This window comes from Cydia splendana, chromosome 1 (assembly GCF_910591565.1).
Source record: "Cydia splendana chromosome 1, ilCydSple1.2, whole genome shotgun sequence".
Classification (NCBI taxonomy): Eukaryota; Metazoa; Arthropoda; class Insecta; order Lepidoptera; family Tortricidae; genus Cydia; species Cydia splendana.
The window spans coordinates 13438569-13463657 of record NC_085960.1 but is presented as its reverse complement, the minus strand read 5'-3'; the positions used below and the strand labels follow the sequence as shown (position 1 = coordinate 13463657).

Genomic DNA, 25089 nt, shown 5'->3' with positions numbered 1-25089 from the left:
GTATCTCACGAACCGTGATAGCTAGACAGTTGAAATTTACACAGATGATGTATTTCTGTTGCCGCTATAACAACAAATACTAAAAACAGAATAAAATAAAGATTTAAATGGGGCTCCCATACAACAAACGTGATTTTTGACCAAAGTTAAGCAACGTCGGGCGTGGTCAGTACTTGGATGGGTGACCGTTTTTTATTGCATTTTTTTTCCGTTTTTTTTTTCATTATGGTACGGAACCCTTCGTGCGCGAGTCCGACTCGCACTTGCCCGGTTTTTATTTATATCGGTTTGATATCAGTGCACCTTCGCCTTGGCCTGCCGATGTGAAATAAAAACCGGGCAAGTGCGAGTCGGACTCGCGCACGAAGGGTTCCGTACCATAATGCAAAAAAAAAAACGAAAAAAATGCAAAAAAAAACGGTCACCCATCCAAGTACTGACCACTCCCGACGTTGCTTAACTTTGGTCAAAAATCACGTTTGTTGTATGGGATGGGAGCCCCATTTAAATCTTTATTTTATTCTGTTTTTAGTATTTGTTGTTATAGCGGCAACAGAAATACATCATCTGTGAAAATTTCAACTGTCTAGCTATCACGGTTCGTGAGATACAGCCTGGTGACAGACAGACGGACGGACGGACGGACGGACGGACGGACGGACGGACAGACGGACAGCGAAGTCTTAGTAATAGGGTCCCGTTTTACCCTTTGGGTACGGAACCCTAAAAACTGTAAGTAGGGTACACAAAGCCATGGAGCATGAAAACGGAATATATACAAATTAGATAAAGAATGAGTGCTTTACAAAGGCGACATGCTTCGGTGTTGTTCTTTGAACAATCTGGGGGGACACAACCCATGTTTGCATACAACGTATTTAGCAAAGCGTGAAGATAACCTTATTTGATAAAGCTTGTTGTGGATATCCAGTAAGTATACAAAATATTTTCGCCCAAAAAATTTTGATTTTTCAAAACCCGACAACCGACCGACGTAAACAAAAAAAAATCTACATAAACAGGTACTAATTTTTTTTTTTCATGTGTTGTGGAAAAACATGACATTAATATTTGTTAATTATTTAATTAATTAAAATGGATAATCCATTCATCGACTTTAGTCATTATATCTACGATTTTATTTCAACTTTTCCTCGTTTTTAGGGTTCCGTACCCAAAAGGTAAAACGGGACCCTATTACTAAGACTTCGCTGTCCGTCCGTCCGTCCGTCTGTCTGTCACCAGGCTGTATCTCACGAACCGTGATAGCTAGACAGTTGAAATTTTCACAGATGATGTATTTCTGTTGCCGCTATAACAACAAATACTAAAAACAGAATAAAATAAAGATTTAAATGGGGCTCCCATACAACAAACGTGATTTTTGACCAAAGTTAAGCAACGTCGGGCGTGGTCAGTACTTGGATGGGTGACCGTTTTTATTTGCATTTTTTTCCGTTTTTTTTTTCATTATGGTACGGAACCCTTCGTGCGCGAGTCCGACTCGCACTTGCCCGGTTTTTTTTTTAATTAAATAGCCGCCTACCTGAGCATATGCATAGATAGAAACAACCGTTAATATGTAAAACCTATTTTTAGGACTTGTAAGGAATAACTATTTGTAATTGTACCTATTCATTTTTATTTACAAGAGTTTGAAAACTACTTTGGAATTCATCAGATCCCTATTTTTTGGCAGCCACAACCTAGCTTTTGCGGTTTAATAAAATGGGCTTTCATGTTATTTGCTTTTTGACGTCATTGTATCTAATATAATAACATAAATCCGTCCTTTGAACATAGCGATATTAACTTATTTGTTTAGGATTTTAGAACAAAGTTTAATTATTGACTTGCTTGTTTTGATGAAGTAGAGAGGACTTGTTGATGTACAGAGATAGTCGGCGGTAGTGGAAATCGTAACAAACCGAATTGTCAAACTGTGAGGCTAATTATACTACGCGTCTCGTTCTCGATGATAGATAACATGTAGTACTGTTAAGTATGCTTAAACTTCACAACGTTTAGAGATTTAAATTTGAAAAATATTCCCGCGCCCGAAGCTATCACGTCGCGCGCGCCCGTGCCGGACGCCATATTGTTTTTGTTGTGCAAAGCTTCTGACGTTCGAGAAACTAAATTAATTAATTATTATCGTTTATTGTGTGAAGCGGTGGTGGCCGAGTGGATATGACATCCGACTTTCAATCCGGAGGTCGCGGGTTCAAATCCTGGCTCGTACCAATGAGTTTTTCGGAACTTATGTACGAAATATCATTTGATATTTACCATTTGCTTTTCGGTGAAGGAAAACATCGTGAGGAAACCTGCATACATCCGCGAAGAAATTCAAAGGTGTATGTGAAGTCCCCAATCCGCATTGGGCCAGCGTGGGGACTATAGCCCAAGCCCTCTTGCGAGTGAGAGGAGGCCTGTGCCCAGCAGTGGGACGTATATAGGCTGAATGATGATGATGATGATGATGATGATGATTGTGTTTCAACCACGTTTCAACAATGCCAAAGAGGTCACGTTCGCGATCTAAAGACCGGGAAGATCGAAAAACTTGTAAAAAACTCAAGTTAATGCAGGAACAAATTGATAACCTAACAAAATGTATGACGGAGTTTATCCAAAGCCAAAAAAAGGATAACAATACTCCAGGTAAGGAATATAAAGGTGTTTTGTATGTCAAAGCTACTAAATATGAACGTTCTATGCGAACATCATATATTGAACAGCTCCACACGAGCTTGTTCAGTTCTATACGAACATGAGTTTATTATTTTTTCCATTCGAAATACAAGCATATTTTCTTTAAAATACGGCAATTATTGCTGTAATCGGACGAAGTTCAACAAGAACTTGTTCGCTTTTTGTACAAAAAGTACTCACTTTTAAAAGAATTTGCGTCACTACAAGTGCAATATCGTAATACGTCATATATATGTATTATACATATATTTTCATTTGCAGATGTTGTGGAGGCTAATAAAGAAAATATACCAGAGATATCTAATACAGACTCTGACAAATCTGCTAATAATTGTAACTTACAACTCTCCACTTCTTCCGATGTTGATATTATTACACCCGAGGATAATATTCAAGAATCAACTGAGGCTCCACAAGACTGGAACCAGGAGTTCCTAGAAATGATGGGAGAGGAATTACCTTGCTCTAATGCAACCACAAATATTGATGAGACTATACAGAAACAGTGGACTCATTGGATCGCAAAGGGTCTAACAGAGGAGACTCGAAAGGGTCTTATCAAAAAATATTCTAGAGAAGGACCTCTTCGCACCGAAGCACCCAAAATAAATATGGAGATAGTGAGCCACTTAACAGAAATTGCTAAAAAGAGAGATCAGCACTTTGCCGACACCCAAAATTGTGTGGGTACCGGACTAATTTCACTCGGGGCAGCTATATCAATGTTAATGGAAAACCCTGAAGAAGGAGTGGACCACATGCAACTTATGAAATATCTTTGGGACACTGGAAAAATTATGTCAGATATTTTTCATCAACACTCAGTTGCAAGAAAATCTTTCATTACACCAAATCTTGATAAGGACATTAAATCTACCCTAGAAGCGACAGATTCTGATGAATGGCTTTATGGTATCAAACTAAATGAGCAAGTAAAGGATGCCAAAAATATTAAGAAGGCTTCAGCTTCACTTAAGGCACCAGAAAAACCACCAGCTAAGAAGCCATACCAACAGCCCTATTACTCCTATCAGCCCTACCAGGTAAACTGGAGAGGCCCACCTGCGAGACCCAGACAGGTGGGCTATTATCCACGGAGGCAATTCACCAATGTGAGATACAAACCGAAGCCCTTCCAGACGAAGTCTTCACAGAATGCAGGACGCTCCACAACACAAAAACAAAACCGTCCAGCATCGAAGAAGTAGAGGTAAATTATACTGCAGGTCGCCTGCAACATTTTGTGGATATATGGAAAACCATTACAACTGATGACTTCATTATAAATTGTATCAGAGGTTATGGTATAACTTTCAAAAACAAACCTTTTCAATTCCGAGAGCCAACTCTCAGCTGGCCTCCGGGTGAATTTAAAAAGATAGAACTAGAAATTTCCACACTTCTATCTAAAGGGGCTATTGAAGTATGTTCAGATTGCGAGGGACAATTTGTGTCATCCTACTTCCTAGTTGAAAAACCAGATGGTTCTTATAGATTTATTATTAATTTGCAAAAATTAAATGAGTTCATAGAAACTTCTCATTTTAAAATGGAGGATCTTAGAGCAGCCAGAGACTTAATTTCCCCTAATATGTATATGGCAACATTAGACTTAAAAGATGCCTATTTTTTAGTCCCAATGTGTAAAAATAGCAGAAAATATTTAAGGTTTAGATTTAATGGTATTTTATATCAGTTCACATGTCTCCCATTTGGGTTATCCACTAGTCCTTATATTTTTACCAAAATCATGAAACCCGTTATGAATAATATACGCTTAAATGGCTGGTTATCCTTAGTTTACTTAGATGATTTACTGTGCATTAGTGATACATATGAATCCTGTAAAAATAATATAAAAAGTATTATTACATTTCTAGAAAAACTAGGATTTATTATAAATTATAAGAAAAGCCATACAAATCCAAGTAAAAGATGCAAATACCTCGGTTTCTTTTTAGACTCAGAAAAATACTCAGTTGATTTACCAGATGATAAGAAAAATCAAATTATAAATTTCATAAGCAATTTTAAAGTAGGAAATCAGTACAAGATCCGCCTTTTCGCGCAACTGCTAGGAGTTTTAGTTGCAGCATCACATGCAGTTCAATATAGTAAAATATATTGTAAGAGACTAGAGAGAGCTAAATGGCTAGCGTTAACTGTAAATAATGATGATTTTGAAGGCTATATGAAAATTACTGATTATGTCAAAGAAGATCTTACTTGGTGGCACTTAAATGTATTGACTGGTTCTAACCCCATACGCACAAAGAAATACAAAATAATTATTTCCTCAGATGCATCTAGATCAGGCTGGGGCGCAGAATCCAATTCAATAACTACCCGTGGATTCTGGAACCAGGATGATAAAAAATTTCACATAAATTATCTTGAGCTCCTAGCTGCCTTTTTCGGATTAAAGTGTTTTGCCTCTAAACTAAGTAACTGTGAAATTCTAATGCGAATAGATAATACTACAGCTATTTCTTACATTAATAAGGCCGGAGGTGTCAAATTTCCCCACTTGAGTGAATTAGCCCGTAAAATATGGCAGTGGTGTGAAAGCAGAAAAATATGGATAGTAGCTTCTTACATTGCGTCAAAAGAAAACGTCGACGCAGACGCTGCTTCCCGCGATACGAACTTAGACACCGAATGGGAGCTAGCGGGCAAATATTTTAAGCATATTGTAAAAAAATTTGGTACTTGTAGTATTGATCTGTTCGCATCCAGAATTAATACCAAATGCAAAACATTTTGCTCCCGTTACCCTGATCCAGAAGCATCAGTAGTAGATGCGTTTACGATTTCATGGGAAAAAGAACATTTCTACGCCTTTCCCCCTTTTGCTGTAATATTACCAGTATTGAGGAAAATAATTAATGATAAAGCAACAGGGATAGTAGTTGTACCAAATTGGCCCACGCAAGCGTGGTACCCGATGTTTACATCACTTTTGTGTGAATCTCCTATAATATTGGAACCTTCAACTGACCTACTCCTTTCTCCTTGCAGGAGCAGAATACATCCTCTATCACACAAACTTTCTCTAGTGGTAGGGAAATTATCAGGGAGGCGTACCTGAAAAAAGGAGTTCCAGAGATGTCGGTTGATTTTATTATAGACTCATAGCACAATCCACTCTTAAGCAATATGAAGGATGTCTCAAAAAATGGATACATTTTGCTACAAGTAATAAATATGACATATTTGATCCCACCAGTGCTAATGTTATAGAGTTTTTGACAATGAGATTCAACGAAAATGCAAGTTATGGTACATTAAATTCTACAAGATCAGCAATTTCTCTCATAGCAAAAAGAGACATATCCAATGATGTCATTATATCCAGATTTTTTAAGGGCATTTTCAGAAGACGTCCTTCTGCACCTAAATACTCAGAAACATGGAATATCGAGCAAGTTTTAGAATATATTGAAAGCCAAGGTAATTTAGAGAATCTAAACCTAAAAATAATATCAGAGATTGCGACTACACTATTAGTTCTCGTTACAGCCCATAGGTTACAAACTATAGCCTTGATTAATATAGATGAGATAAATATAAGTTCATCAGGGCTCCAAATAAAAATTCCTGATAGGATAAAGACATCAAAACTTGGAAAAAATCAACCCCTACTCATGATTCCTTTCTTCAGAGAACGACCAAAAGTTTGTGTAGCCACCATAATCCTTCATTATTTAAAAATAACAGAAACAATTAGAGGAGGAAATAAAAAAACTATTTCTGTCATCGGTGAAACCTCACAATCCAATCAGTCCTCAGACAATTGGTCATTGGATCAAATCCTTACTCGGTAAGGCTGGCATTGATACTGAAAAATTTAGTGCATATAGTGCAAAACATGCCTCTGTGTCTACTGCTTATAGGAGAGGTATAGACATTGATACAATTAGAAGAACTGCGGGTTGGACAGAGGGGTCAACAACATTCGCACGTTTCTATAACAAACCTATTATAGAAACAAATAATAAGTTCGCTATTAGTATTCTAACTAAAGATAAATAAGGCTGTGCTAATTATATGCATGTCATAAATATTGTAATTGTTATTTTCTTGTTGATTATGAATAATTAATAAAGACTGTGCCGAAGTTATAAAATATTTGTATCATTTAATTTAAATGTTATACTTAAAGAGTACAAATATTTTTAAACATAGCTCTATCACAGACTCTAAAAATCTACATGTTATCTATCATCGAGAACGAGACGCGTAGTATAATTGCTCGATCAAACGAGCCCGCCGAAGGCGGGCGAAGTTCGATCGAAATTATACGAAGCGTCTCGTTCGAAGATGATCACTTCCCACCCATAAAAAAGAAGTGATATTTCAAATGAATACCGTAAAAAGTGAAACCCATCCCTGTAATCATCTTACACGAAACTGTGATATCGCATAGTTACTCTAAAATATATGGCGTCCGGCACGGGCGCGCGCGACGTGATAGCTTCGGGCGCGGGAATATTTTTCAAATTTAAATCTCTAAACGTTGTGAAGTTTAAGCATACTTAACAGTACTACATGTTATCTATCATCTTCGAACGAGACGCTTCGTATAATTTCGATCGAACTTCGCCCGCCTTCGGCGGGCTCGTTTGATCGAGCAAAAATACACTATCCTTGAATTGATATTGTCTAACTATAAGTAAGTTACGTTTTCGATAAAGCAGTGTCTTATATAATTTTTTATATAAATGGTCTCATGATCGAATTGCGTATGCATTATGTGAACAATCACAACCGTTGCTTAAACATATATGTATAATATGCGAGCACGCATAATATTATTTTATTATACTTACTCGCACAAATTCATCGACACTTAGGTACCTGCTACTTACTCATTTGTAAATGTATTTCTGATAATAATAAGCTGTTGGGGAGTGACGACCCCACGGACCCGAGTGCTCCAGAGAGTCGGTCAGGGTCTCCGTCTCCGGCGTGTCTTCGTCGGTCGGAGTGGACCCCAAGGGGACCCGCAGGACTCTCAGCTCTGGCTTGCCTTCATTGGCCGTCCAGAGGGGAGTCGTAAGAGCTATATGCTCCAGGGGTGGAAGTGAAAGATGCATAAGACGCGAGTTGGCACAGTGGCTGTTAACAGCCACTGGGTAGAAAGCGGCGCACACCTCTCGACACCCCTGAGACGCTTACACCGGTGTTGCTCCGTCGTCTTTACGACGACAGTTTCAGGGGCCCATCTAGTTAGCGGCAAGTCACCGCCTGCCTCGATAACGTGTAGAAACTTTATTAAACTTCAACACCATAACCGGCACTCTTCTCCACTGCATTTGGGTCAAACAGATCACTGTGTTATATCTTTCCTGTAGACATACACAAGAGTTAAGGGCTATAGAGGAGATTGCCCGGGGATTGCCCACAGGAGAGAAAAATGCACTGTTCGCGCGAACACACTAGTTTTCTCTCCTGTGGGCAATAGTTAACAGCTTGTGGGCATGTAAGTAATGATTTTATCATAGTTCTTTAAATAAAAGGAGGACCTTTTCACGTGGATAAGGGTTAAATAAGAAAATTAACCTTTATAGCCCTTAACTCTCGTGTATGTCTACAGGAAAGACATAACACAGTGATCTGTTTGACTCATTTACAATAGCTCCTATGCCAGCTGGGACCGATTTACGGGTATCTATTTGTACCCGTGAATGGGTTCTAGCTGGTGTATTACATAACATCAAACTTGTCTTAAAGGGCCTCTGTGCTGTTGGCTTCGGCCCCACGCATGCCTCCCAAAGGTCCGGGACCCCATGGTCCCGAGATATGGAAAGACATACAAATAATAATAATAATAATGCCTCAAGAGATAACCACCATGTGGGATGTTGACTCGACGATCATTGTTCCTATAGTCGTGTCAGCGAACGGTCTCATAGCGAAGAGTCTCGACCAACACCTAGAGAGACTCTCGCTGGGTGGTTGGATCAAGGGGCAGATGCAGAAGGCGGTATTTTTATTGTTTTTTATGTGCTTTTGTATTTTACTTTTATAATCATGTTATAAACAACCTAACTTAAGAAGAAAAATAAATAGAGAGAATAATAGTAGTCATTATGACTGACGATGTGCGTATGGAAAAGTTTAAGTATTCGATATTTAATTCAGCGTCGTTCCGACTTCAGTAGGAATCTCGAAATGTACCTAATAAGTAGGTATCCTAAGGCACTCGCATCAGCAAACTTTTACTGAAGGCAAGGTTCACAACTATGTTAGCCGTACACTACCTTTGGTGAAGTTTACTTATACCCATGTAACTATAGGTACTTAAGTGGGTCATACAGATTTTATTGTATGCCTAACACGTCTTTCGTGTAGACATCGCAAAGTAAGGAGACAAACCGATTAGAACTTTAAGATACATAACGTCAATTAATAGAACTAGAAACGATATGGATTAGATATGTCAGTGTCAAATAGGGTTGCCAACTTTTTCTTGCTGGATTATAGTATTTTCCAGAATAAGGCATCAAAAATATAGTACATTTCAAAAAATATATAGTACTTTTAGATAAAATACTAAACATGAGTGTAATATACGATTAATCGGAAATATAGTATTTTAAAGGTACAAGAACACCAGAGTGAAAAGAGAAGACCTAGTAGTCGGAGCAACCACCTACAAAGGTGTGGATCTTTTTAGGTACCTTGGTTGCACAGTAACTGATACCAACCGAAGGGAGGAAGAGATAGATATCCGAATCCAAAACGCCCTAAGATGCTCGGCAGCGCTCCATCGAGTCTTAGTGTCCAAGCTGATCAGTAGACCGACCAAGATTCGAGTCTACAAGACTGTAATTAGACCAATTTTGATGTATGGGTGTGAAGCTTGGACGCTGACTCAGAAAGAAGAGAGCAAGCTCTTAGTGGCGGAGAGGAAAATCTGGCGGAAGATTCTGGGGCCTATCAGAGAGGAAGATGGGACTTGGAGGCGAAGGAAAAATAGGGAGCTAGAGGAGCTTGTTGCGATGCCCAATATAATTGGCGAGATCAAAGCCACACGACTCCGCTGGCTCGGTCACCTGGAGAGGATGGGGGAGGATCGTGCTGTGAGAAGAGCGTATGTGGGGCACCCGGGCGGAAAACGTCCGTCAGGGCGTCCCAGATACCGCTGGAGTGACGAAGCCCAAAAAGACCTGTCCGCCCTCGGAATACCCAACTGGCGTGAAGTGGCGCAGAATAGGGCAGAGTGGCGCTCTCTTGTGTCAGAGGCCATCAAGATCCTCTTTGGGTCACTGAGCCAGTGATTTATGTATGTATATATTTTTCCAAAAGTATATAGTACAGAGAGCCAAAATATAGTACAATACTATATAATATAGTACGGTTGGCAACCCTAGTGTCAAATGTGACGTTTCTTCAAACAAAAACGTCACCTTTGACACTGACACATCTAATCCATATCGTTTCTAGTTCTATTAATTGACGTGTATTAAAGTTCGAATCGAGCAGTTAAGAGCAAATTTTTGATCTTTGACTTCCTGCCTCGCACAGCTAAACTGTGGAATGAACTGTTGCCTGCGGTAATTCCGGACCGATACAACCTTCAAACCCCCAAGAAAAGAGCGTAGTTACTCCCATCTTAAATGCCGGCAACGCACTTAAAACCCCTCTGGTGTTGCAGGTGTCCATGGGAGACGGTAATCGCTTACCATCAGGCGATTCGTCTGCTCGTTTGCCTCTTATATCATTAAAAAAACACACCTATACAGGCGGGATACATTTTTTCAGCACTTGAGACTCAAATAAGAAAAACGGGATATTTATACATTATGTAGGTAGGAGTCGTTAATTCTTATTATATTTTCCACAGAAGTAACCTTTTTTAAAAACGAATTTGACACACTAGGTGACCGGGAGGAATATAAAATTGATTGATGTGTTATGGAGATTGCATACAAAGAGGTGATTCGTACATATAATTACATGTTCAAAATTAATTATTTCAAATTTTAATATTTTTAGCCTAACATTAAACGCACACGAAACAGTATAGGTGTGTTGATGGTGTTGCCCTCGCAGACTCCTAAACTGCCGTAACGAGCAATTTGCTATTCAAAGCCATGCGAATTTAGATGCCTTTGACAAGTAAATTGTTGCCAGCAGGTGATAATGGGGTAATTTCCCCTAATTTAGGGAAAATGTTAAGGTATCAAATGTTAGACAAATTGCTTTTTTTTAACTTTATGTCCCATAATTTAATTTTTTGTACATTTTTATTAGTTTTGGAAAGCTAATTTTGTCCACCTGACCTAGGTCATGTAAATGTCCTATTTATATTGATTTAGTGTTACCTATTTATATTTATTTTATTTATGAATAAAAGCTGGTCGTTACTGAGTCCAGATAGCGGGAGGTGAACCTGCCGAGAAATAGATATTTGTTTAACTAGGTAGCAAAGTTTTGGTTTAACACTCTAACTAAAATTGAACTACCTAAGCGTTTTAATTTTAAGGCACAACTCTGCCATCTACTGAGTGAAACATAAGATTTTTCATCTTAACATTGCGAGGAAAATGGGTTGTGGAACGTTATTTATCTAATCTAAATTTATTATATTATTTCTCATTTCTAAATCACCACTTAAAAGTAATTTCCTGATAGTGACATGGTGGATAGTAGTAGACGATGGAACAAACCTACGGTTATTTAAGTGTTCACGATGTTCCTAAGATAGATCTTAGCACTTAAATATTATCAGCTTAATAGCTATATAACTTCGCTTATATTTTAAATATGTTTGGATACATGTCTGCTAATAAAAACCTTTTCCTCCAACGTAGTTTACATCAAAGCGTTAAGTTATATAGATCTAAGCAGGTGGGCACAATAGCCCCTTCATAAAGCTGCCAATAAAGGCCTGTACACACAGGCTAATCCGCTAACAAACTCGTTATGAGGATATATGTAAGACGTTTTCTGTTTGATGGATCAGTTTGAAATAAATTTTGCCATGCCTAGTTAAATAAATATTACCATGCAATGTTTGACCGGTTTTTATTCTGTGTAGTTAAATAAAATTCCAAAAAAAAAGTAGTATGCATGCAATAACTACCTTTTATAGTTTATGTTAAAGTTGAGCATTTTATGTTTCCCCGTAAGTACCGTTTCGTTTATCACCGGATACGGATCCCTTAAAACAAAAACAAAAATGTTATAACAAAAGAGCGTTTATTTGCAACACTTACACCTTCTTATAAAAGAAGAATTATTTTTCGGGAATAATTCAAAGGCGGTGTATACGTAACTCATCATGCTTAAAAAAGCAATTTATAGAGTTTGTACGGAAAGAGAAGAGTCGTGGAATTTACCCAATACATTTCACGACTCTTCTCTTTCCAAACAGACTCTACTGACTTTTTGTAAAATTAGCAATTATATAAATTATGATTTTTTTTTACTTTTATAGCGGTTATTGCTGGAATCAGAACACTTTTAAGCTATTTCAATAATATCAAAACGGAATAAATACCTCACTCACTGCGGTAAATTTTTTGTTATGTAAATATGTATTAAACATTCCAGGAAGGAAAGGAGACTAAGTCCGACGCTATTGAAATAGCAGTGCATAGTGTTCAAGTTTCCTGCCTTGAAGCTTGAAAGCTTGAGAGGGCAAACAGCTTAGAGCATCTCCTGAGAGTCTTCTAACACCTCTATGCTAAGCGAACTAGGCAGGAGGTCGGTAGTCTCAATGTAGGTTCTCCTGACTTTAATGCAATATAAATAAGGGTTATCTGTATAAAATTTTACCCCTTTCAACACTTAGGTAACAATAGTAAATAATACGACTATTTCAAACAACGCCCAGTACTTCCAAGGTTTAATTTTAAGCTACGCTCGTTCCGTCATTGCGGGTAATATAGTTTTCCCTGAATGTTGCAAAACTGCATCGGGTTATTTATTACACGTACAACATATATGCACTTATGTAGTTTTCTACCTGGAACCGATGTTTATTGAATTACTATATTTAAAGGCAGCGTAAAATACTGATTTTATCAACGCCCGTTCACGGAAGTGGGCTATAAATACGTGAGAAGTGATTTTACGCAGTGGCTCTCTTATAAAATCAACCCTTAGGGTATGTATTACCTACGACACTTAAAAAGGTGCTTCTGTTGTCATAAGGTATTTTTACCCGACTACGGTAACGCAAAAGGAGGGTTATGATTTTGACCAGTATGTATGTGGGTATGTATGTATGTATGTATGTATGTATGTATGTATGTATGTATGTATGTATGTATGTATGTATGTTCATCTGTTCCCTCATAACTTCTAAAGTACTCATTGAAATTTGACAAACGACGTGTCATTCGAATCGTCTTAATTGTCCGCTGGTTATAGGCTATATGACGTCACAAAAAAATGAACACGGCGCCCTCTAGAGGTCATAAAGTCACGAACCAAAAAAATAAAAATAAGTAATGATGACGTGTTGTATATCATTTGAACGAGTCACGATGTACACGTTTATAAGCCGGGCGCCTTCGGCGCCTTCATACTAAAAGAGTCGGGCGTAGCCCGACGTACGAGGCACGATGTACGCGTTCCAAAGCTGGGCGCCTTCGGCGCCCTCATACTAAAAGAGTCGGGCGTAGCCCGACGTACGAGGCCTGATGTACGCGTTCATAAGCCGGGCGCTTCCGGCGCCCTCACACTAAAAGAGTCGGGCGTAGCCCGACGTACGAGGCTCGCTTTACGCGTTCCAAAGCCGGGCGCCTTCGGCGCCCTCATACTAAAAGAGACGAGCGTAGCCCGACGTACGAGGCACGATGTACGCGTTCCAAAGCCGGGCGCCTTCGGCGCCCTCGTACTAAAAGAGTCGGGCGTAGCCCGACGTACGTGGCGCGCTCCACGCGGTCCAAAGCCGGGCGTCTTGGGCGCCCTCATACTAAAAGAGTCGGGCGTAGCCCGACGAACGAGGCACGATGTACGCGTTCCAAAGCCGGGCGCCTTCGGCACCCTCATACTAAAAGAGTCGGGCGTAGCCCGACGTACGAGGCTCGCTGTACGCGTTCCAAAGCCGGGCGCCTTCGGCGCCCTCATACTAAAAGTGTCGGGCGTAGCCCGACGTACGAGGCACGATGTACGCCTTCCAAAGCCGGGCGCCTTCGGCGCCCTCATACTAAAAGAGTCGGGCGTAGCCCGACGTACGAGCCTCGCTGTACGCGTTCCAAAGCCAGGCACCGAAGGCGCCTTAATGCCAAAGGTTGTCGGGCGTAGCCCGATATATGCGGCGCTATGCGTGCATTTCTGTACTGAAGACGCCCTCGCAAAAGTAATATAAAGTGACTTCAAATATTACTAGTAAGTAACGAAATCCTGACCCCAAAATTAATTAAATAAAAAATAAGTTCAAAAACTAAAACCCGACTACTGCAAATCGCGCTCTAAAAAGTATGAAACAAGATAGAATTTTTATCTGAAATTATCATACAGGAAAATTATAAGAGTTATAATTTTTTTATATATTTACAGAGATTCAGAGGATAGCCGTAGTCGTATGCCACTTTACCTTAAAGTTTATAATCGTGGCATACGTCCACGGCGATCCTTTGAATATCTTTAATTTCAGATAAGAATTCTATCTTGTTTCATACTTTTTAGAGCGCGATTTGCAGTAGTCGGGTTTTAGTTTTTGAACTTATTTTTTTGAAATTTCCATTTTGAATGGAGCCATACAGAAGGTCTGACGTATACAGTGCGCATATAACTCCAAAATGTTAACAAATTCCTTTTTATTTAAGATTTTATTCTAAAGACATTGATGTGATTAAAATTAAAGCTTCAGACCTATTAGCTAGACACAAAATTATCGTTTAAAATAAAGCTTTATTTGTGGTGTTATGTGCCAATGTGTCAAGTAAGGCGCCACGCAGAATGGATTAGTTACATTGGAATTAGTTATGATGAATATAAACCTAGTGCGGGCATCTATTGAATTTATTATTTACTAAGCGCTCTTTTGCAGAGTTTGACACTATGGCATATAAAAAAAGAGTTCCATAATTCCGTAGTTAGGCGTAATGAACTCAGAAAACTTACAACGTATCTAATCAGGTATAAAAACATAAAAAAAGTTAATTGTCAAAAAAATTGCATCGATTGGATGCCCCATATTATTATATTCTTTATTATATCAAATAAATACGCTGTGAACTTACCTGAATAAAATAAATGGGTAGTAATAAAATTAAACTTCTAGCTTGTAAAAACACTTAATTACGAGTGCAATCTGGAGGCCAAGACGCGAAGGGCTGACAGATGTCGGGAGACTGTAATTCTGTAGCAAAAACGGCTCCTAAAAATTCCGAAACTAAAACGCAGGAAGAAATTGCGTGAAACAGCATTCTGTATCTATCTACCCATCTTTTCACACTAACGAATATCTCTATAAAGGACTCTTAAAAATTCCAAGAAATCATCAACGTAGAGCTTTTTAATAAATATAAATGATACATTTTTTTCTCAGCAAAATCCCTCGTAGTATAGTAGTAGTCGTGTAGTGACCCTGCCTATGAAACCATTGATCCCGGGTTCAAATAACGGTAAAGGCATTTACTTATTTGTGTCACGGGTGTCTCCCTATTTATTTGAGTATATATAAATGTTTTATTTATGTATTTAACAAAAAACTGTGACTGATATACATAGAAACCAATACCTATCTTATCTATCTAATACCTTAAAACGAGCAATATATATATATATATATTTCGGGGATCTCAGAAACTACTCTAACGATTTCGTTGAAATTTGCTATACCTACGGGGGTTTTCCGCGGCGAAAAATCGATTTAGCTAGGTGTTATCTCTGGGGAAACGCGCATTTTTGATTTTTTATACGTTTTCCGAGCAAAGCTCGGTCTCCCAGATTTTAGTAATTAAAACACGACACAGTGATGTTACTTGTTTATAAACCAACACTATGAAATTAAATTAGTGACTGCAATTTATACTGATATAAATAAAAAATATTTATCCCGTCTGAAATCTTAATGCCACGGCGTAGCGCGAAGTAAGTAATTTGTTTAATGTAGCGGAAATTTTGGCGTAGTGGGAAAGAAAGATCAGTGTGCATCTTTTTGATCGTAAGCTATCGGCCCGATTCGAACTTTAACATTTATGTATCGTCGAATATTACGCCAAGATACGATATGGATTAGATATGTCAGTGTGAAAAGTGATGTTTTTGTTTGAAGAAACGGCACTATTGACGCTGACATATCTAATCCATCGTATCTAGACCTAATATGTCAAATACCTATCTTAAAGTTCGAATCGGGCCGTCTGACTACTTACGCCATTAATTATATCCATGCGTTTTCCCCATTTTTTTGCAATTTTGTTATATTATTATATTTAAATATGTAGTTTGATCACAACAGTAGAATTTCGTGTGCCCCTGTTGCCCGAGCTCAGCGCTCAACGAAATGTGGCATGAATAATCCAACTAGCAACAGGTGTCCCGGCATGCTCCGCGAGGCAATTCACATAGGCTGCTATTACTTATTCATTGTCCTTATGTTTTAAGCATTATATTGCTCGCACAGTCTCTTCAATGGTAATAACTCATAAAGTATTCGAATTACAGGTTGATTCACGAAAGCTGACACCTGTATTGGTATACTCTCAGAGCTACCATTTTATTGATTAATGTGATACACACATAGATATTTTCATTCACTCATTTATTCCATTCGTGCCAGCTCTTGTGAATCGCCCTGTATGTACAGTCAGCAGCAGAAGTTGCTTAGCAGGCTAGGTGTTCAAAATGATCTTGACGCGACTTTATTGTTAAGAGAATAAGAGCGTGTCAAGGTAATTTTGAACATATCGCCCGCTTAGCAGCTTCTGCTGACTGTACTTTTAATTGACCGAAGCGTAGCGAAGGTCTACGTTTTGACTCGAGCAATTTGCTTTCGTATGTCCGGATGTTCTCCTCTACAGGTCGCAATTCTTAACTGATTCTCATGAAATTTTGTGACCAGATTCTATGACTAAATATTTTTTTTTTGTCAATCCGGTTTTTGGAATTTTTTAAAAATGGCGGAGTCGGGATGCTTGTCCCCTAAACAAATAGTCATATCGATATCATAAGAGTTTTTTCTTTTTGAGACATGTTTACAGAGTTAATAGCAAAAAATGCAGAAAAAAATTATCGCTGGTTTAGGCGGTATTTAGATATTTAGTTTTGTATTTCCGGATGTTCTCCTCTACAGGTCGCAATTCTTAACCGATTCTCATGAAATTTTGTGACCAGATTCTATGACTAAATAATTTATTTTTGTCAATCTGGTTTTTGGAATTTTTTTAAAATGGCGGAGTCGTGATACCTGTCGCCTAAACAAATAGTCGTATCGATATCATAAGAGTTTTTTCTTTTTGAGACATGTTTACAGAGTTAATAGCAAAAAATGCAGAAAAAAATTATCGCTGGGTTAGGCGGTATTTAGATATTTAGTTTTGTATTTCCGGATGTTCTCCTCTACAGGTCGCAATTCTTAACCGATTGTCATGAAATTTTGTGACCAGATTCTATGACTAAATAAAAAAATTTTGTCAATCCGGTTTTTGGAAATTTTTAAAAATGGCGGAGTCGTGATACCTAGCGCTTAAACAAATAATCGTATCGATATCATAAGAGTTTTTTCTTTTTGATATATGTTTATAGATTAAATGTCCAAAAATTCAGAAAATTTGTATCGCTGGTTTTGGCGGTATTTAGATATTTCGTTTTTACTTGAGAATGAGTAGCTAAATTTCGTCAGCTTTAGTAAGAACTATCATGGCGCATTTTGCAAACGTTCGCTTTTTTTGTTTGCATCGGGAGGTCCATGGTTCCATCCCCAGTAATTGTATGCTGCTACACAACTTTTTGTATTTTTTTATACTTAAATTTCGTATCAATTGTTGTTTTTTATTTTATTATTTTATTTTGAAAAGCGCGGGCTAAGCGTATTTGTTTAATTTTTGCAAGAGATGATGGCTTTTAGCGCTTTAAAGAAAATTTGATTCTTGAATATACGGCGCCATACCTTTGGCCTCTATGCTCGTCTAGATGGCGACACCATTTTATATTTAACAATTTTTACTCATATCAGTAAAAGAACATGGGTCAAAATCATATGGCGTTCTAAAAATAAAAAAAAATCATTCATCCATACATATATACATTTATTGATATTTTTTATTCATTTTCATTTTAATCCTGTATCGAAAGATGGCAGTAAATTTACAGCACTGATTTACAGTGACTAGAAAATTTAGTACGACAATAACCCTCTACTATAGGGACCGTGCGCGTTGGAGGGTCTGCCATCTTGTGGTCTGAATCGGAAACATGTACATTGCCAAAGCAAGTTCTACCATCTACCGTTCTTGTAGGTACGTTTCCTTATGCATAGTATAGGTTCTGTCATCTTGTGGGCTACATCGGAAGCATAAACGTCACATTTACGCCTCACGCCAAAAATCTGACGGCTCCTATGCCGCCCCCTATAGTTCACGCACGCCCCCTATAGGGACCGTGCGCGTTGGAGGGCCTGCCATCTTGTGGCCTGAATCGGAAACATATGTGCACATGTACATTGCCAAAGCAAGTGCTACCATCAACCGTTCTCGTAGGTACGTTTTCTTGTGCATAGTAGGTTCTGCCATCTTGTGGGCTACATCGGAATCATAAACTACACATCTACGCTTCGCGCCAAAGATCTGACGGCTCCTGTGCTGCCCCCTATAGTTCATGCACGTCCCCTATACAATCTATTCTCTTTAGAATTTAGATTAGTTAGATATTTAAATTCTTACTCGACTAAAATTAAAAGCATGAAACTCCTTCTATTGCGACTCGAGGAGGAACAAAGACTGAAAAGACTGGCAAACCAAACGCGCACGAAGCTTCTCAGTTGCAGTTTACAGGCTAATTAAAAGGTAATGTTGGTTCCCTAACATAAGTAGAGTTAGACCAAGAAAAGTCTGCAGAGATTTTGACACTGGCACAAATAACATTGGCACTGCGTGTGCTCTGCAGACTGTTCTTGGTCTAACTCTATCCACTTTTCTATACAATTAGTATGGCGACGTGGATACTTAAGTTGGGGCACCGACCGTACACTGACATCGGAATGATATTTTTATCATGTTATTTAGTAGTCATCGTGCGTCTCGCTTGCGCCAATACATGTACGGACAAGAACCAGCGAAATGCACGATAACTAAATGACATCAGTTAGACGTCATTCTGATATCAGTGTACGTTTGAATTGGCCTGTTAGCCAAAAATTGTTTCGTATGTCCATCTGTTCTACTCTACTGGTCGCATTTCTAAACCAATTCCCGAATTTTGTAAGCAGGTTCGATAGTTAAGGTTTTAATTGTCAAATTAGATTCTCTAAATTCTTCTAAACAACGAAGCCATACATTTACTCAGTTTTAAGCTCAGCTCGCGAGGTCTACAGCTCACAGAGCCACTAGTAATATTTTGCTCAAATTCATACTTCTGCTTCACCACGCACAACCGTAAGTGACATTTGGAAACTCATTCCATTTTGTTATGTTCTCGTTCAACAAGTTTTAACTTTAAACTGGTTTTCCAATGTCACCTACTTATGCTATGTGTTGTGGGGCAGATACATATGTCAGTAAATCGTGATAAAACTGAATCTAATGATGAAACCCTAATCTGAAATGAGCTAATTCAGCTAACGCGAGTTAATTGATAAGTACTGAATTGTCTGTCTCGTTTCAGCTTACGTACAGAATAAAGCGTGTATTTTAAATTAAATATAACCCTAATGAAATCGAAGCGTGAGTTTCAGTGCCATGAGAAGATATAAAAAAAATCAAATTACCTTGACTAACAGAGTGTAATTAATTTTAAAATTTTTGGGTGCTGAATTTTATTATTACGAAAAATACATGTCGTGAATTTTTAATACAACATAGGTACGAAAAATAATTCATATGGGCAGAATACAGTGGACGTATCAAAAATAAACGCTTGACCGCAGTATAATTTATTATTTATTTGCAATAAATTAAGGTGATCTAACTTTTTCTACAGACTTTAAAATAAACACCGTGTATACAGAGTTTTTCAGGGAACTTGAACGCACTAAGTGGGTATTTTTTTTTAGAAAGTATATAAGCTATCTACATATAGTATATAGATAGGTACTTAAAAAGGTAGAAAATTATTACGGAGATAAAAAACGATTGAATTCAGTTTTAAACCATAACGTTATAATCTTATTTGTATTATAAAGAAGAGGATAGAGAATGCTTTAATCTTGGACATAAGCAACTCGAAAGTTTAATCCAATATTATCTTACCAAAGTCATCAAATACTATTTCCTTTGTAGTATTTTATCCGCATATTGTCTTAACAGCGTATTTCAAAATGAAATTGAAACAGGTGCACTAGCTTCAATCATTAAGCAAGAAAACTTATTAACTAATAGCAAATAATTGCAATTGAGATTTCAATTCGAATAAAACATAATCTCGACTGATATTAGAATTGAGGTCAAATCAAAATTCCGTTGCTTTTCAGAGATGTTCTAAATTTGGATGTCAATATCGAATTTGATGTTATTATTACGCAATAAGTAATAACATTTTCACAAATAAGATTTTTTTTCTAACAAAACAGTTTTTCAATGCTGGCCGTAACTTGCGGTGTTTGAACGCATCATAGTGTAATTAAAAACATATTTCTTTCATTGTAATTTTTTTACCTAAATTATTCTTTTAGCATTTATTTACATAGTAGATAATATATCGGGTGGAACAGAACGAAGGACTTTTACGCAAACTGGAAATTTTTCAGGCTACGTACTTTATTTTTCACTTATTAATCACGTCAATATTTCTAACCGTTTCTGAGATACAGTTTGTTAAACATTAGTGCAAGAGTCTGTATGTTTCAACCCTAGCAGGTAGATCCTATTGAATGACATGACATGTGTCAATTTAAAATGTAAATAACTTGGTAGGGTTGTCACTGTTATATATCATTTCATATCATAATATATCATTTTAATGATTTTATTTTACTTTTAAATCCAGCTTTACTATTATAATAACTCGATTGTAGATCACTTAGATAACACTATCCTTTCAGCACAGTCTCTAGAAATGTTCCATCCTGTATACAGAGGTATTACAGTAACTGTACGGACAAATACAAAACTATCTTATTGTAATTTATATGTTGTATGAACGTACATAATCAATATAACACGGTATTTGCATTACACGTGTCTAGATAGATTGATTTTATCCTCATTAAATATTGTAGTGTAATTTATTTAAAATTAAGATATTTGATACCCGAATATTAAATAAAAGTCTTAAAAAAAGTTATTCTATGACATTGTAAAGAGATGTTATAACATTTCGCAATGTAACAGCCGCAAACTACGCGTATCGAATACTGCCCTGGATTCAGCCACCATAAACACTGATTATGGGGAAGCCACAAATTTCATGATATTTATGAATCGCGGATTTTTGCCTCAAAGCTTCTTCCGGCACAATTTTCCTCAAATCGTTCTCGCCTCAATTATCAAGGATGTTAAGATAAAATATAATATACTTTGGTGACACATACTATACAGGGTGATTCAGGAGACGTGAGCAGGACTAATACTGCGCATTTCGTAAATTATAAGCAACACTTTCGTATCAGTATTAGTGAGGTTAACGTTAATTTTCTAGTCGTGTTGAAAACAAAAGTTATTAATTTATTTACGACATGCGTGGTCACCCTAAAATTAGAATACTAAACTACCGCTATTCTGTGTCAAATTGAATGTCATCACTGTCATCGCGGTCTGGTTACTTTTGAAAACTCGTATCTCACTCAAGTTTGACAGTTTATTTTCTTCGTAATCAAAAAGTTGAAGAGGTTTTATACTCATTAATTAGGTCTTGTAGGGTGACCATGATTGTAGAGGATTAAATTTGCCCTCACCAAAAAGTTAAAAAATAGGAAAAAGTGTGGTTGTTTCACCTAAATACGACGGTGATCGATCAATTATCAGTTACGGAGTGTGCAGGATTAGTCCTGCCCACGTCTCATGAATCACCCTGTATATTGCTATTGGTGCTGCTTATTTTTGGTTTTTTACTTCACTTAGTTAAATTAGATAGTACGTGTCTATTTCCCACATGTATTAAAGTTACACTACCAGTTTCAGACACACTACGCAAATTAAACTATTTATGGCTTGAAAACTTAAGTTAAGTATGCATTTTGTTATAAATAGATTAGAACTTCTAGGCTTAGCTCACTTGTGATACTGGATACAATAATTATATTTTGTTTAAAAGTGAATGTCGATGTGCCAGTTTTGCAGTCCAATTACCAAAAGGCGAGATTTACAGAATGTAAAAAATACGGGTGTTCCTAATACGCCTAATTCCTTATTTTATCGCCCTGCCCAGTTTGTGGGACACGTGGTGGTCTTAATTCAGATTAATATACATAAGCCGTAAAAAAATATTTTACATTTTGAGAATCTTATTCAAATACTCACTTATCCATATTGTATTAGGTACCACAGTAAATAGGTACAGTCACATGGGTGTAGACACTTACTGAAAAATATGTCCCATCGTTCTTAATTTGTTGATATAAGAGGTATGGTACATATTTTTGAGTATGATTTGTGCACCCATATTTTTACACTTGGCTGTACTAAGCAGAATCACGATAAAAAATACAGTACAGAGTTCTATTGCTTTTTCTAATAGGTTTATCGTCCTCGTACGATGCGTAACAATAGTTTTAAAATACTTAGCATGGTTAATTGCAAGAGAATATATATTTTTTTTAATTTCAAATGGAATAAATTTAAATAAATATATACATTGATTTACTGTTTAAATAATTTAGAGATTTCGAAAAATAACTAGAATATAATCATGTTTAACATAAAGAGTAGTAAATTTATGTTAATTGTGAAATATGTATAATGTTCCGAGATGAAAAAAAACAATAGCTTGTAATAGGCTGCTACGGGATGTTGAATGTTGATGTTGCATCCATCTCAATGGTAGTCCGTGCATAAAATGAATAGAACATTAATTTATTCATGTTAAACAGAATTGAAGAGCCAAAGATATTTTAATTAAATATTTCTTTAATGCAACGCAGTCTGCAAACTTCACGGCATAACTTTTATAACTTTCTAGAAACTTGTTAAAAAACTATAATGTAAATGAATATGAAAGTTTGTTTGAAGTAATATTTTTCTATGCATTAACGCATTGTCTGCGCTGCTTTTATTTTCTAAATGTAAATTTTAAACTATAATTGTTTGTCACTAAATATGAATAAAACAGTTTTAAATGATGAAATAACACGTTTTAAAAATCATTTAGAAATTAAGAAATGTGGACTTACCCCATTGCCATTGCTACGGTGCTACGGGCTACGAAAGTTGCTACGAGAGTGACGCGCAGAGCCGCACGCTTCCCCTCTTATATACCCGTACCAACCGACCACTAACATAACACAATATTATATAGGACATTATGCACAATGACAATCCTAACATAGTTAGTATTAAATAATTTCAATTCATATTGATTCATTTAAAGGCGATTATAATTGTGTAATAATGCTATTTTTAATTTTCAATCTCGTTTTGAAAAAATATATGATTACTACTTATTAGTAAAATTTTGACCAATATTAAACGGGATAGATTTGTTTATGATTTTTTTTTTTGTGAATCTATGTCATTACTAACTGATGAATACATTAAATCTTCGAGTTTGAAAGGAACTTTGTGGTCCGGCTACGTATAATATACATATATTATACATCAAAACTCTTCGTCTAGAAGTCATTTTGGTACTTCACAACTTTTCTTTTACCACTCATATGTATTAAAAATATATTAAATGATAATATTTGTTGATAATATAATTAAGTAAACTTCTTTAAAAGAAGATGGCATCGAATATAAGAAGATATTGACAAATTTCAAATATTTCTGTTTAGGTAGATTTTGAAACTTCATCCACTTAAAAGTTAACAATCACCTATCAACTCGTCTTCGCCTTTGCCGCCATTGCTTTTGTTGCCTTGGAAACTCCCTGTTAAAAGTGCGTATGTATTGGGTTAACTGAAAAATCGGCCACTAAAATCATAAATAACAGTTACTTATTTAATCGTATTTCGTTGAGTAAAATACTACTACCTCACTATACTATTCTAAACGTTTCTATTTATTAAATTAGGTTATTTTTTAATGAATTAGGTGTTGTCTCTTTTAAATGTGTAGGTGTATTCGCGTAGTTCCGAAAGGAAAAAAACTAAAAATAGTAGGGGTTAATTCCGAAAAGGGACTCTTACTACAACAGTGAGTGATTTTTAAATAATTTCCGGAATTGCCCAATTTCCGAAATTACCCGTATTACCTTTTGTTACCTGTGTGTACAGTTAGAGAATTATTATTTGTACATTCACCTCAACTTTAATGGCCAGACCGACACGCGCTTTGATTGACTATTTGGTGACAACACGGGAATTAAGCCGGGCAGTGCCGATGTGATATGTGTGCGATATCCTTTATACGCGTATCGTGTAAGCTAATTATAGAAACATATCTACCAGTAACTTTTAACAACATTTAAATAATATGAATATAAGTAGGTATATACCTACTGCAGTTTTATGATTCTTTTGTGATAAAATGTAAAGTCCCAATTTGAATTTTACTGGATGCAGGATGAAATAATATTACTATCAATATTATTAAAGGTAGGTATACTTACTGTACTTTTTGTTTTTTTTTTTGCAAACGCAAGGTTTTTCGCGTATTGGATTTTTATTTAATAATTTTCCTTACTGTACTTAGTTGGTAGGGTTACGATATTTTTAGTGTGTATTAAGTTGAAATAACAAATAGATATATCTTATTTAGCTACGTATGAATATAAACTTAGGTTAACCTTGTAAGGCCCAATGTGCTTTATAATATCCACTTCGTTTCAATCTAATTAGAACCTTACATAAACCAAATAAAGTAGTATTTCTTTTGTTTCGTTCCTTTCTTAAACAAACGAAATTCATCCCACAATTATTATACAAGGTTCATCATCATCTTCCTCGCGTTATCCCGGCATTTTACCACGGCTCATGGAAGCCTGAGGTCCGCTTGGCAACTAATCCCAAGAATTGGCGTAGGCACTAGTTTTTTACGAAAGCGACTGCCATCTGACCCAGACCAACCCAGAGAAGAAACTAAGCCTGGCAAATATCAAATGATACCTATTCCGTACATACCGAGAAACTCATTGGTCTGAACCGGGGCGTGAACC

General features: G+C 36.8%; 2 protein-coding genes across 3 annotated transcripts in view; one reads left to right on the top strand and one right to left on the bottom strand.

Moving 5' to 3' along the window:
• The window catches only part of LOC134796340 (myosuppressin-like), a 47198-nt gene extending 23995 nt beyond the window's left edge, over nucleotides 1–23203 (bottom strand). The window contains exon 1 of the mRNA XM_063768497.1: nucleotides 23165–23203. Coding sequence (XP_063624567.1) covers nucleotides 23165–23175 — 11 coding nt within the window. The 5' untranslated portion in view covers nucleotides 23176–23203. The remainder of the gene's footprint in view (nucleotides 1–23164) is intronic.
• Nucleotides 2500–7057, top strand: LOC134790846 (uncharacterized). Of its 2 annotated transcripts, XM_063761828.1 has the most exons (3): nucleotides 2500–2664; nucleotides 2977–3925; nucleotides 5734–7057. In XM_063761828.1, exons 1-2 carry the CDS (start codon nucleotides 2517–2519, stop codon nucleotides 3921–3923), a joined length of 1095 nt encoding a protein of 364 aa, XP_063617898.1. In that variant the 5' UTR covers nucleotides 2500–2516; the 3' UTR covers nucleotides 3924–3925; nucleotides 5734–7057. The 2 variants fall into 2 exon arrangements, with proteins under 2 accessions (XP_063617898.1, XP_063617890.1); XM_063761820.1 differs by having other exon boundaries at nucleotides 2977–7057.
• Nucleotides 23204–25089: the final 1886 nt, after the last annotated feature.

What these genes read in the sequence shown, in the direction of transcription:
- LOC134790846 (XM_063761828.1), top strand. Translation starts at nt 2,517, where the DNA reads ATGCCAAAGAGGTCACGTTCGCGATCTAAAGACCGGGAAGATCGAAAA. An exon ending in AAAGGATAACAATACTCCAG is followed by an intron (nt 2,665 to 2,976) that starts GTAAGGAATATA and finishes TTTCATTTGCAG; the next exon opens with ATGTTGTGGAGGCTAATAAA.